Raw genomic sequence first — 13,785 nt, forward strand, 5'->3', positions numbered from 1 at the left:
TAATAATCCAATTTGAGGATCGAACCACCATCAAAAATTGAATAAGTAACAAAACCTTTTATCGCTTCGTTTTTTATTGGATTGTTTTATCGGCATAATGTTTTTATTGAAAACTATTCCCACTTGCTTTTAAGTTTTTCAAATTCTCGAAGAACAAAATTAATTAATGTCTCAATTCAGGTTTGACAGTGCTTTTTTTCATAGATACAAAATGTAAATAATTGTTTTTGTTATTTTCGGTATACCACTTGTTATTTTTGGTATAATTTTTAATTAGAATCTATAAAATATTCTGCCCGCCACGTGCAATGCAGAAATAAACTCTATGTGAAACTGTACCTGTATGAAGGGTAGCTAAATTGAAAAAAAATGATCAGTGATGACTCGGAGCTTCGCACCGCTTGCGATATGAAATTAAAAGCTATAGGAAAACTTTCGAGACAATTGCGTATATGAAAGTTTCATACGTTTTCAAGGATAAACACAATTCATCCATTCTCTGAGACACTTTTTAGTCAACAAAGATCATTTAAAAAACTCAACTCAGATGAAGAAACCATTTGAGAGAAGTGGAAAGTGATTTTAGAAATTCCCTATAACCATATTTTGCCAAAAACTGATTTTCCCCAAGTTTTTGAAAAAAAGGCAAAGGCCACTTGCGATGCAACACAAAGATAACAAAACATACACAGCAAAAAAATGAAAAATGTTCACTAAAACTATGTGACCAGAACTTTCTTGTGTTTCGATAAAAGACAACTAAGGACCCAGCTAAAGCTGGAGGTACGTGTTTGATATTTTTGGAACTTTTACCTTGATATGAGGGACGAAATGCGTAAATTCAAAAATTGGACTTCGTCCAAAACCTTAGTTCTTCCTCTTCGTAAATTAAATAAGAGCAAAAATTTTCGAGATATATTTCCCAAGTACATAACAATTTTCGAAAAAAATTAAGGACTCGCTGCTTCTGCAAAAAAAATCTAGCAACCGTCTCTTCCGATTGAATTTTTCATCTCAGATTTGATAAAGTAGTTTTGAAGAAAAGTCAAAAAATTCTCAAAAAACAGTCAAAAAATCACTACTTAAGTTCATAACTTTTTTCCGCAAAAAGCAGGTCATAGAGGCTAAAGTAGAGAAGATTTTTAAACCCGGGTTTCTTGATTGAACATTTAACCTGAGAACTGGTCAGTAGTTATCGAGTAGAGTCGAAAAGTTTCCAAAAAACGGTCAAAGTTTCAAAACGTTTGTGTTTAATTTTTTTGAGAGTCATAACCTTTTTCTAAATAAATTGGGCGCGGCCAACTATCAGAGTAGGCTTCCAATAAACTGATGTTTTAATTAAACCGCTGATTTCAGATTTGGCAAGAAAGTTATCGAGAAAAGCCCAAAAAGAAAAGCCCGATCCTTAAATAAAAAATTCGACATTTCCGAGAATAAAAGCTTTGTCTAAAAAAATTGGTCGCAGCCGCTTTCGCGGAGATTCACGCAGATTCACTCTAATTTCGATTGAACCCAAAAAGTCAAATTTTAGAGGATTACTGTACAAAAATTTTTAAAAATTCAAAAAATCAAGACTGACATTTTTGAAGGCTAAGCCTTTTGTGTAAAACAATTTGGGCATAGTAGCGTATGCAAGAGAGCTTCCACAAGCCCCGATCTTTAAAGTGAACTCAAAAAAATCTCAGGTATGGGGCTTTCCGAGAAACATCAAAAAGTGTAGACAAAAAGGTAAAAAATCAAAAACTTTTACTTTTCCGAAGGCGATAAACCCAGCGTTAAAAAAGTTGTGAGCGGCCGCTATTGCAGTGAATCTTCTCACTTCTGATTAGCTCCATTGAATCCACGATCTCATATTTGGGAGTTTGAATTTCAAAAAAGTCAAAAAAAATTCAACAGCGGTCAAAAACTTAAGTTTGACTATAATGAGGGCCAAAGTTTTATCTGAAAAAAATTAACTGTAGCCGCCCATTTTTTAACATAGCAGATTTTTGCCCATTTTTTAACATAGCAAATTTTTCACAGATAAAGTTTTGGCCCTCGGTATGGTCAAATTTTGGTTTTTGACTGTATTTGAATCTTTTTGACTTTTTCGAAAACTAACCTCCCAAATATGAGATCGTGGATTCAATGGCGCTAACCAATTGTGAGAAGATTCCCTGCAAAAACAACCGCTCACTTTTTTTAACACAAAAAAAATCATCGACTTCGGAAAAGTAAAGTTTTTGGTTTTCTAACCTTTTAATTTACACTTTTTGATGTTTCTCGGAGAGGATTATGCAGGCACACATCGGAGAAGGCAATCTGAGAGGATTATGCAGGCACACATCGGAGAAGACAATCTTTTCCTTGATACACTTTTTTGACACAGAGACGAAGCTGAGTATCGCACCACTTGAGATAAAAAACAAGAAACCCGCTAAGTCGAAAAAAATTCGAAACTTAGAAAAAAAACTTTATTTATGGATAAGGCTAGTTTTGAAACACAAACGAGCCAAGACAATAGAATGTGAAACTAGCATCGAAAGAAGTTATCAATCAGTAACAAAGCCAGAAATATTTTAGCAGATGCCTTTAGGCCAACAAAGATTTTTAAAAAAATCAAGTCCCCCATGCCCTCATATAAACAAACAAACACATACACAAACTTCATTCACTCGTCAAATGAAACAATATGCGGCCACTACGCCGATATAAAATTGACCGAAAACTATTAGGCCAAAAAACTAAAAAAAACTTAGCTGAAAACAAATTAAAGACTAACCAAAAGTTGTCAAGTCCCCCTCACCCACAAAACACATGAACAGCAAGTGAAACAACGCAATATGACGCGACTAAGCCGATGTTATATAGACCGAAACCTATCAAGCCGAAAAAAAATGAAAATTCGCCAATCGAAAGGCGCAATATGCGGCCATTGAACAGATTTAATAAAGGCTGAAACTTATCAAGCAGAAAAAAAAGCCGAAACACAATTATTGTCCTGAAAAGCCGATATAAAATAGGCCGAAGCCTATTGAGCCGAAAAAAGGACAACAAAACATAAAACAAAACTTTAACAAATCGAATTGGAAAAATCACAATCAACATGAAAAGCAAATTTTGAAAAGGTTGGATAAAAATAACATGCTCAACCATGCTTAATATTTGCAACCGAGAGTGGGAGAGGATTAGAATTTGCAAAGTAGACGAAAATACCTGAACAGAAACCTTTCATGCTGAAAAAAAATTTACGACCCTTTTTTCGATCCCCGAACGACTAGGTCGATTTAAATTTAGCCGAAATTTACTATCCCGATAAAAAAAGACAAAAACAAAAAACAAAAAACTTTGACAAATCGAGTTGGTAAAATTACAACCAGTATTGAAAACATATTTTGTTTCCACCGGATTTTTAAAATGCTAAAACACTTGAAACAATTTCAGTGATTAACAGCAAAAAAAAACATTCCATGATCAGGCAACTTAGCCGACGAGAAATGAGCAGACAAATAATAGGCTAAACTTTTTGAACTGCAATATTTACCGGTTAAAAAAAAACAGGTCCTAGTAAGATTCAAACCCGAGACCTTTGGCGTCCCAGGCATTTTCGTTACCTCCAGGCTAAGTGTGCAGGAGACACTAAGATAATTTAATTGATAATTAAACCAAGGTACCACGAGTCCAGATGAGTCCTGTGGACAAAGTTCTTTACGGGAAAAAATCTTGTACCCGAGTGCAATACCCTCGCTTATCGCAAGGGTAAAAATGGGTGAAAAAGTTTTAACAATTTCCAAAGAGTCTCAAAAAATAACATAGAAAAAGACCAATCGCATACATTTTCAGAATACCTGTTTTTATCGAAAACGCCTTCTAGCAAGACATTTGAACTTTAAATTAGCAACGGGAAAAAACTTACGAAGCGGAAACAAAGCCGAAATCCTAGGGCAGACACCAGTTGAGCCGGAAAAAAACTGATTTTATAAAAAAAAATTTTTTTAAGTTTCAAGTCCCCCTGAATTTACAATGAACACTCGCAACGACCATGCTACTTGCTTACAGCACAAGAAAAATCTGTGATGTAGAAATAAGCCGACAAAAGTTGAGCAGATAAACTTAAGTCCGACATATCATTTTTTACCTGAAAAATTTATCGATTGCATACATAATGGAAAAAAACGGCTCGGCCGGGATTTGAATTCCTGATTTTAGGGTGCAAGGCGACAGCGTTAGCACTAGACCAAGTGCGAAGAAACCTGAAAGGTCTTCAGATTCAATAATAAAGCAAGTTAAAAATTTGCAAGATAAGTTGTTTAGGGAAAAAAAGTTTAGTTCCCGATTACAATACACCTGTTTTCACAAGTGTAAAAATACAATAAAAAAATATTGAAACTATTCTATGCCGAAATTAATCGAAACAACTCAATTAAACCAACCATGTTCAAATTAAAAGAGAAGAAAAATGCGTGCGCTGTGGAAATTCAGCCAACAAATAATAAGCAGACGAACGATAGTCTGGTAATTGAATTTATTCGGACATAAATTAATCAATTTGCAATAAGTACAGCTCCTGGTCGGATATGAACCCCGAACCCAGCTCCTGGACGTTATCTTATGAGCGTTACATATTCGCAAATAGGTCAAATTTAGTAGCTAGAACTTGATATATTAAGGAAGTCACCTCATCCAGTGAATGAAGTTTTGAACAGAAAACATGTAGTATCCTGTTGAAATACCCTTGTAAATCGCAAGGGTTAAACTAATTCATCTGTTCTGTGGAGTAGTATGTGGCTGATTAATTCAGAAGCAAAATTCTCGATCTGTTTTGAATATCAGTTCCGTTTTTAAAGATTTTCAACTTTTTATTTTCTATTTTCAAACTAATGCCACAATGCAACCTTTTCGTGAAATCACCAGACAGCACTTATTATTGGAAAAACATTCTAAAAACCTTTGCGGTTTTATCTATGTAGTTTTCAAATCATTACAAATGAGTTCGGTAATTAACAATTCAAAATACTTGCAAAAATGTTATTCGTCGAAATTCGTATACATCAGAAAAAAAGCAATTCATGAATTAAATATCTCTGAAAAATGGTTTGAAAATTCTTTTAATAGAAAATGCTGTAAATAGAAAAGTTTATTATCCACCAGAATTCGAACCCCATTTCTCGTGTAAGACAAACACATTATTGACTGAGCTACTCAACTTTTCAAAGACAAGCAAAAAAATGGCAAGCCAAGGGAGAGCTTTAAAACTGCGAGTAATAAAACCGACCAAGGGATTCGCCCCGCGGACTTCAAACTTATGAAGCCTTCGTTTTCCTGAATGAGCCTATGTTGTTGTTGTTGTTGATGGAGCTCGTCATAGATGATATGAGGGACGTAAACGTCCTGTTCGGCCAATAAACATTAAAACTTTGTCCGGATTTGTTTGCAAAACTGAGATAATGGGGTTTGAGCCCAAAGTTAACAATCTTTCTTCATTCCATTTATCGCATTTCAGGATGAAATGCTCTGTGTCTTCAACTTCTTCACTGTCACACTGACGGCACTGCGGAGATTCAATACGACCAAAGAGATGCTCAGTTTTAGCTAGGTTACACTACATCGATTCACCCGGAGCCTATGCAACAAAACTTCCTCTTCTCTTGAACGATTAGTTGAATGCTCCAAAGCCATGCCATTACAAATTCGTCTGTGTAAGTGATCTTCGTCCACTTTTTGCCGGTAATCTTCTAGTGTCACTTCTTCTCTATTCGTCAGAATAAACTCTTTCGTACTGAGATTTTCTGGTTTATCTTGGATCATCTTTCTAGCGGTAACTCTCCAGTCCTGACGAAATCTGCTATCCCCTCTCGCTTTCAGTCTCTGAGGCGGGCCGTCATCTGTCAAAAGATGCAGATGATGATCTATCGGGAACCGGAGGAACTTACTGTACAAAATGGCTGCCTTTTCGTCACTGTACTGCTTCAACGAAGAAAGCCTTGCCTCAGCGCGAGTAGCGACGGCATTGGAACTTGCTGGCGTGCCACAAATAATTCTTGCTGCTCTGTTGTTGCATGCCTCCAGTTTATTCCAATTCGAGTCCGAGAGAAAAGAACCCCAAACTTCACTGGCGTAAAGTGCTCCTGGCTTGACATAGGCATTATACAATCTTCTAAGGTCAGTGGATGTCAGACCCCAGTTCTTCCCTGACAAACTAGAAAGCAGTTGTGTCCTTTTCCTCATCTTCTTCACCATGATGTTTGTGTGTTCGGAAAACGTCAACTGTGTATCAATGTTGACACCCAGAATCTTGATATGCTTGTTGAAAGGAACTTGTGTGTTCTCCAGAAGAAGAGCTGGCTGTGCTTTGCCTGCCGTCTCTCTCGGGTCCAGGCTGATCACTAACCCCTCAGTCTTCGACGGTTCAATGAGCATATAATGATCACTCGCCCAAGAACTGACGCTATCCAGAGCTGGTTGCATTCTAGCTGCTGCTGAATCAGGAGAAACATCCTCATTATAAAGCGAATAATCATCCGCAAATTGGGCACTTTTCGTGTCTGGAGCATTTTGAGCAATCCTTGTAGGCAAACTAGCCGTAGCAAGACAAAAAAGCAAAGGGGACAGAGGTGAGCCTTGTGGAACTCCCTGCTGAAACACCTTATACTTGGAAAGAGAACTGTTCCATCTGACACACGCTCTTCTGTCGCTAAGAAACGACTTGATCCACCGCAGGCAAGTAGGATGAAGGCCAGCTTTCGCTAAGTCTCTAAGAAGACCACCACGCCACACCCTATCAAACGCTCCTTTGAAGTCAACTGCCGTGATCACTGTTCGCTTCTTCATCTGTAAGTTGTCGAATGCCTTTTGGCTGAGATTAGCAAGAACATCTGTTGTGGATCGTTTGGCACGAAATCCTGACTGACAATCTGGAATCATGTGAGTACTCTCGGCCCAATGACGAACGCGGGATTCCATCAAAGACTCCAGAACTTTGGCAATACACGGCAACAGAGAAACTGGCCTATAACTCTTTATCTGAGAAGGCGGTTTACCATTCTTCAAAATTGGCACAATGACTGCACGTTTCCAGCAATCTAGAACTTTTCCTAGACGTAAGCTCTCATTGAAGACACGAAGCAGAAACAAGATGCAATTCTCTGGCAAGTGCTTGATCATCTGGGGAACAACTCCATCTGGGCCGGCAGCTCCATTCTTCATCTTCTGTAAAGCTCTTGCCAACTCGTCTTCGGTGAAACTGTCACCCAGCTCATCTTCCGAAGTTTCTTTCAGACTTTCTCTAGTCGCTAGGTAAGCTTCCTTGGAGTCCTCTCAAGTGATCTGGACCTTGCTGGCTGCGGCATACGTTTTCACTGCAAGTTCCGCTTTCGACTTGTCAGTGACAGCAGTCTTGTCCTCGGCACACACTGGATTGTCTGGCAATCCCAGTTTCTTCCTGCCATCCATACTTTGAAGCGTGCGCCAGACCTTGGTACTAGGAGTCGCCGGAGACAACGTGTCAACAAACTCCCGCCAACTACGTCGTTTTTCTTCTCTGATGGTATCAGCAAACATCTTCTTCGCGTTCTTGTACCTTTCCACATTTTCTTCGCAAGGGCTCCTCCTCAAGAGACTGAAAGCATCCTTCATAGACCTCTTCGCGCTCTCGCAGAGACTAGACCACCAAGGCTTTCTGTTGCCACCAACCTTAGTGAAGGGAGTTGACTCCTTAGCTGCCTTCTGCATCGTCTCGATCAGGACCTTGTAATTCTTCTCCAGTGACATATCTTCATTCCACTCTGACAAACTCCTGTCACACACACTGCTGTACTTCTCCCAGTCCGTTTTGTTGAAGTTATACTTGCGTTTTGTCTCTTCTTCTTTCATCCCTGAAGAGCCAATGACCAGTTGAATTGGCAAATGATCGGAACCAATGGTCTCCAGCACATCCCAAGAACAACTACTCGCCACAGAACTGTGTACAATGGTGATGTCGGGTGCTGTTTCCACCATCGCGTGACCCAGCTGCCGAACACGTGTAGGAATGCCACTATTCACATGCGCCATACTGTTGTCAATCAACCAGTCGTCAATTTCTTCTCCCAACTGATCGGAATCTCTGTTCGCATCCCATGAACCATGCGCATTAACATCCGCACAGATAACAGAACTCTTCTCTTTAGGCCAATGGTTCAAATACAACGCAGCATCTCTCACGTCTGCACCACCAGTAGCAGGAGGACGGTACATATTCCAGAGATTCATCCAGCCATGCTTGGTCTCCACTGAAACTCCCAACGACTCCAAAGCAGCTCCTGTCGGAAGATTCAAACTTTCTAACCTGCGTGACTGGACTCCAGGTCTGACGAGCACCGCCAAACCTCCTTGAGGTTGCTCATTCTGCACCAGATGAACCGTGCGTTCTGCTCTATGGACTTTCCACCCATTAGCACTAGGGTCAGCAGTAGAACTCATCAGCTTCGTCTCTTGCAACAACGCAACATCAATTTTCTTCTCGTCGAGAAATTCGTTGAGACTAGTGACCTTACCTCTCCAACCATCGATGTTCAGCTGCAAAATCTTCAAACATCTGGGCACTGGAGTCGTCACTCTTGGTCTCCGAGTTTGGGTGGCTGGCTGCAGAACTGCAACTGGAGCAACAGGGACAGTGGGAACTGTAACACACCCACAATGCCACCTGAAATTCTGATGTGCTCTGATCTCTTGGGTCGACATCCCTGCGCAGCGCTGATGTATCCAATTCTTGCAATCAACACAGTAGATAGACCAGACTCTGCTACTAACCGCCTCACCACAGTATCCACAAGGCCATTTCACCGGCCCCGGATTCAGCTCGATATCCCCTGCCAGAATTAGAAGCCACCATAGATCGGGGTCACTATGGTGCTTCAGCAAAAACCCGCACTGGTTTCCATGTGTTTTGGCCAAACACTCTTTGATATGGGAAATTTGAGATCCTTCTGCAAGGATCCACACCTGCCGCCACGTGAAGGCTTCCCAAATAGCAGGCCTATCCTAGCTCCCCTATAGAGTTTATACATCACCTAATGGTAAACACTAATCCTCTGAGTGGAGTTTAAATCTAGTCGATTCCAGCTTTAACATAATCACACATATATCCTGATCTAAACTGAAAATTGAACAACTATAAAATCAGTCAATACGGACTCAGCTTTGAGATTCTGTCAGACAGTTGAATAAGTCAGAAAGTTAAAAAATCAGACAGTTAAATAAGTAAATTCATGGAGTGAGAAATTCATAAAACACTGATTGAAAATATTGCTCAACTTCTAGCCTTTAAAAATAAATAATACAATATAACAAACAGATTTGACAACTCAAAATGGGATAAAGAGCTTCAACAACTTCAATTCTTTTCATGTCAAATTCACGACTTATTGAAACAAAAACAAATCACAAAGGCTGAGTATTTTCACAGAATAAATAAGTTAAACTACGTAAGTAACAAAAAGTAACTAAATAACAGCTAAATAGAACTATCTAATCATTTAAAAGAAGCAATTAGCTTGTGAAGTTAGTTTCTGGCAAGATTGTGAAGAGAACATTTTTCCATCAATTCACAGCAGCTAAACCAGACGCTAATTTCTTTTTCATTTGATTGGACACTAGTTTCTTGTTTTTGGATCCTATCGGTTCCAGAGGAGCTGGAAAATTTGCCAAGAATCCACAATTACAATCTGACGAAAAATAAGGCATCGAAAGAGCGGTTACCGCATTGCATCTCTTGTCAATGTCATATTCCAGCATGGACGCTAGTAACGCATATGCATGCACACACATAATTTTCATTTCTCGTCTCAATTTCTTACCAGCTGCTGCCGAAAACTGTTCACGAGTCACTGAGCAGCTTTTAGGCCAAATTCTTGCCTCGGGAAGACCCAAAAATGATACAATCTGAGTCAAAATCTCAATTTCCGAGGTGCCTTGGATCAGAGGCACCCGCTTGAAAAGCTGACACATGACCATCCCAAGACTCCAAATGTCAGCTGAGAAATTGTAGTCGCAGCCTAAGATTATTTCAGGCGGTCGGTACCAGAGAGTGACGGTTACAGTCGTGAGATATGTTCCAACTTCACCAGGTTTGGACAGTCCGAAGTCAGCTATTTTCACAATTCCTCCACGCGACAGAAGGAGGTTCTCTGGTTTGATATCTCTGAAAATTGACGAGAACTTACAGATTGACCATATACTTTGAGTTTTTAACACATCTCAAAACACGCAATGTGTCATCCATCTTATAAATCAGCTAAAAGTCAAAACTTTTGCTGAAAAATGACCAAGATTGCTCACTAAGCACGTCAATAAACAACACAAAATCGCCGTATTTGTTCAATGCAATCTATTTTGAATGAAATCTAAGTTCTTTACAAAAAGTGTAATTTTGAGAGCATCTGGAAAGTATTCGCCACTAGCACCGACATCTTATTAGCAGCTCCGAATTTGTCACATGACCAGCAAACCTACGAGCTTTATTCCAGTTTCCCCCCTCGTAAAATTGCAAAATTAAGCTGTTCAAAAATTATTCATACGGCTTTTTGTATATAAGAAATGATGTAAACATTTGTTCACCTGTTCACGCTGACACGTTTTGATGCAGTAATTTAACCACAAGGGTAAATAGACTTTTATATATTGAATTTCAGAAAAAACAAAGGGGGACTGGAACCGCCAACCTACGTTAACCAAGAATCGTGAAAACCAAAATTTTTTTCATACTTTATGATACGGGTAAAAAATCAATGAGACGCGAAAAGATGAAAATACTTTTTGGTAAGAATTCGAACAACGCACTAGAAGACAGTCCCGCCTCTTACCTGTGCATGACTCCATTGACATGTAGGAACTCAATACCCAGCAGTGTTTGATGGATGATATGCTTGCACATCTCAGGAGTAATTATCGGCTCATACTCCACGTAATGCAGCAGACTTCTCGGCAGGTACTCGAACACCAGACACACCGAGAGGCTCTTCGGATTCTCAAGGTCATCCGGGGTCATTATGACATCGTAGAGTTTCACAATATTGGGATGTGCCAGCTTATTCAGTTTTTTCAACATTGCAACTTCTCTTAAAATATACTGCGGTATCCCAGTTGATAAATTCTTCTGATTGACATCTATTCTCTTCAGAGCAACCACTTCATCTGGACGTTCTCTGCTGACGGCCTTAAACACTTTGGCATACGCTCCTCTGCCAATTGACTCTTTGATTAAATACTGCGGAACTGTGAACGCCATGAAAGATAAGTTTTAATTCTGTAACAACAATATTGCACTTAACATAATTTATCTAAAATCGATATATCTTTTCACGCCCTATAGGCAAAGCAAAATGAATGACTATGATAAAACGTGATGTAATAATGTCACGTCTGTCAGTTCAGAAAATTGCGACATGTTTCATAATTTAAGCAAAATTGAACATAGTCAATCGAAGATAAAAAAAGAAATGAACGCTAGTAAACAAAAAAACAATGACTTTCTTGAAAAAATCTCAACTTTCGAATTTCAAAGAATTGAATAGATGCCCTTCAAGCCCTTTGAATTTCTAGAACAATTCATGATTGCCGCTTTCTTGATAACATCAACCCAACTAGAGAAAACGGGCTCAAAAAGTAAAGTTTTTATTCCGCTGGAATTCTAAAAATTAACTTCCTTTTTCGAAACTAGAAATCGCTCACTTTTTTCGCGTCATTTCCACATTCGCTCTAGGAGAGTGCTATTTACGTCACTTTCAGCAGATTAATTTCAACTGAACTCAAGAAAAGCATATATACCTAAGTGAATTCATAAATGCATCAATATGTATGAATGCACATCTCTAGTTATTAGAGACTTCTAAGACTTTTCCTGAAAAAAAAACAAACAAAAATCAGCAAGACCTATATAAGAGTCTTCACTACGTTCGATACTCTTAAACATTCAATCGGTTTCAAAATGAACAGAAATTGATTATCAAAAAACTCACATCAAATAAATTCATTTCTTGCATAAACGTTGAAAAACTGCGCTTCAACTTTATGAAAATTTTAATTGCCCGAACTATTATTAACTTGAACTAAAGGCATGCTCAATACTGAAACTATTCAAGCTGGAACTATGTCTTGACGCATCAGTCTCAATGATACAATATTTAACCTCCTGTTAAATCAGCATTACTACTCAATCAACTATTAACCTATTTACTCAGAAACTACTCCAATTGAACTAACCGGAATTAAACCTCAGTGCTTAACAGTGTTTTTTAATTAACAGCGTTTTTTTAACATTTCAACGTGCAATACTGTATAAAATTCCTGAGCTGTAAAAAAAAGCCAACGCTGATCTCACTAACTCAATTACGGCACTGTGTCACTTAGCTAGGTCGTTTTCTTCCAGCCTTCTTTGATTCAGTTCTCTCTCTGCTGAGATTCAACTATCCGCTATCTTCGTAATAATCGTTTTCTGATTGATGAGAACCAAACTTCAGCTCTCTTAGTGTAATTGTTATGCCTAAGAGTAGGCTCCTTCTATTATGTCTGTCTATTTGAGTTTCAGTTTCAGATAGAATTATGTTGTTTCCTAAAAATCCTGACGTTTTTAGTATTTCCTATGCAAGGTTTTGCACGATAATATCTCTGTTACGATTCTATACGCCACGTTCGAGATGGGCAACTCCATTGAGTTGTAGCAATCTCATTTCAACCCTAGATGTGTTAAATCAACCAACTTCACAAGAATTTTATTTATATATCCCCTTTTAAAACCTCATAGTTAATTCACCCTTCGGCCTCCGTGGCAAGAGGGAGGTCCCTTCGAAAAGTAGTTACTGTCTATATTCTAAGTCTAACCGAGCATTCTAGCTACCAGGGAAAAGAAGTTCCTCCAACGTCTTACCTACCAAGATTTATTCCAGTTTTATGGTCCATTTTCACTTTTTCAGGGAGAGGGCTAAAAACCCCGGAAGGAGCTGCCTGAGGCCGTTGGTCCACAAGGCTTTATTCAAGTTTGGTATCTTGTTTCAGTTCAGCTATTAAATCCAATATGCCCTTCCTCATTATTTCAAGTATTTTGCCCCTTTCGGGTTTACCGGATTTGGTTCAAAAATATAACACATATATCCTGCTACTATTTAGCATATTCTGAAGTTTCAACTCGCTACGTAAATGTAGGGATGAGGAATGACTGCCGGACTTCGGGTGCGGACTATTTAATCAGGGGCTAAAATCTGAAATAGGGGTCCAGGGGGTCTACTGTGCTAATCTTGAGCCTTCCTCAACTAAGTCTACAACACACTAAATTTGATCCCCGTTCCACCGTTAATTACTGAGTTTTATCAGGGCAATTTGCATTCTCGGGAACCGCCAACACTCGGACCGGTTGTCCTTGTCTGGATTTTTGCAAGCCCCGGCCATGACCGTCCTAGCATTTTAAATTCCCAATGGGGATAGGTGTATTCAGTTTTACATCCCCTCTAAACTCTTCGCAGATGAGACAATATGCTTCGACCTTTCTACCGAAGCTTAATGACCAGTCAATTCTAAGCTACATGCAACTCATTATCTTCTCTACCGCGTATCCTTTAGTCACATTTATTATAATGCACTAGAAAACCTACGAGGGTTATCCAAACGACAATGGTACCCTTAAAGATCGGGAGGTACTTTCCCTTTATATTAAGAGATGGGCAGCCCGATGCTTACCGTCGAAATGTCTCCAAGTTTACGTTTTGGCGACTTAAATTATATCATGATCGCAAAGTGGTTTTACAAGACGGGAATGTTTAATCGACTCTACCA

The 13,785-nt window shown here is 39.0% G+C and overlaps 2 protein-coding genes across 3 annotated transcripts in view; both read right to left on the reverse strand.

Moving 5' to 3' along the window:
* The window catches only part of LOC134840219 (kinesin-like protein KIF9), a 510,307-nt gene that overhangs the window by 464,003 nt on the left and 32,519 nt on the right, over positions 1-13,785 (reverse strand). The window lies entirely within an intron of this gene.
* On the reverse strand, positions 9,204-11,294 carry LOC134854861 (cyclin-dependent kinase 6-like). Its single transcript, XM_063871221.1, has 2 exons — positions 10,821-11,294; positions 9,204-10,159 (listed from the first exon to the last, which is right to left on the reverse strand). The coding sequence occupies exons 1-2, from the start codon at positions 11,243-11,245 to the stop codon at positions 9,559-9,561; spliced, it is 1,026 nt and encodes a 341-aa protein (XP_063727291.1). The 5' UTR covers positions 11,246-11,294; the 3' UTR covers positions 9,204-9,558.

The sequence above is a fragment of the Symsagittifera roscoffensis genome, chromosome 1 (genome assembly GCF_963678635.1).
Source record: "Symsagittifera roscoffensis chromosome 1, txSymRosc1.1, whole genome shotgun sequence".
Taxonomy (NCBI): Eukaryota; Metazoa; Xenacoelomorpha; order Acoela; family Convolutidae; genus Symsagittifera; species Symsagittifera roscoffensis.

Coding starts and splice junctions, on each gene's coding strand:
- LOC134854861 (XM_063871221.1), bottom strand. CDS start 11,245: ATGGCGTTCACAGTTCCGCAGTATTTAATCAAAGAGTCAATTGGCAGA. Junction 10,160..10,820: donor GTCAATGGAGTCATGCACAG/GTAAGAGGCGGG, acceptor GTCAATTTTCAG/AGATATCAAACCAGAGAACC.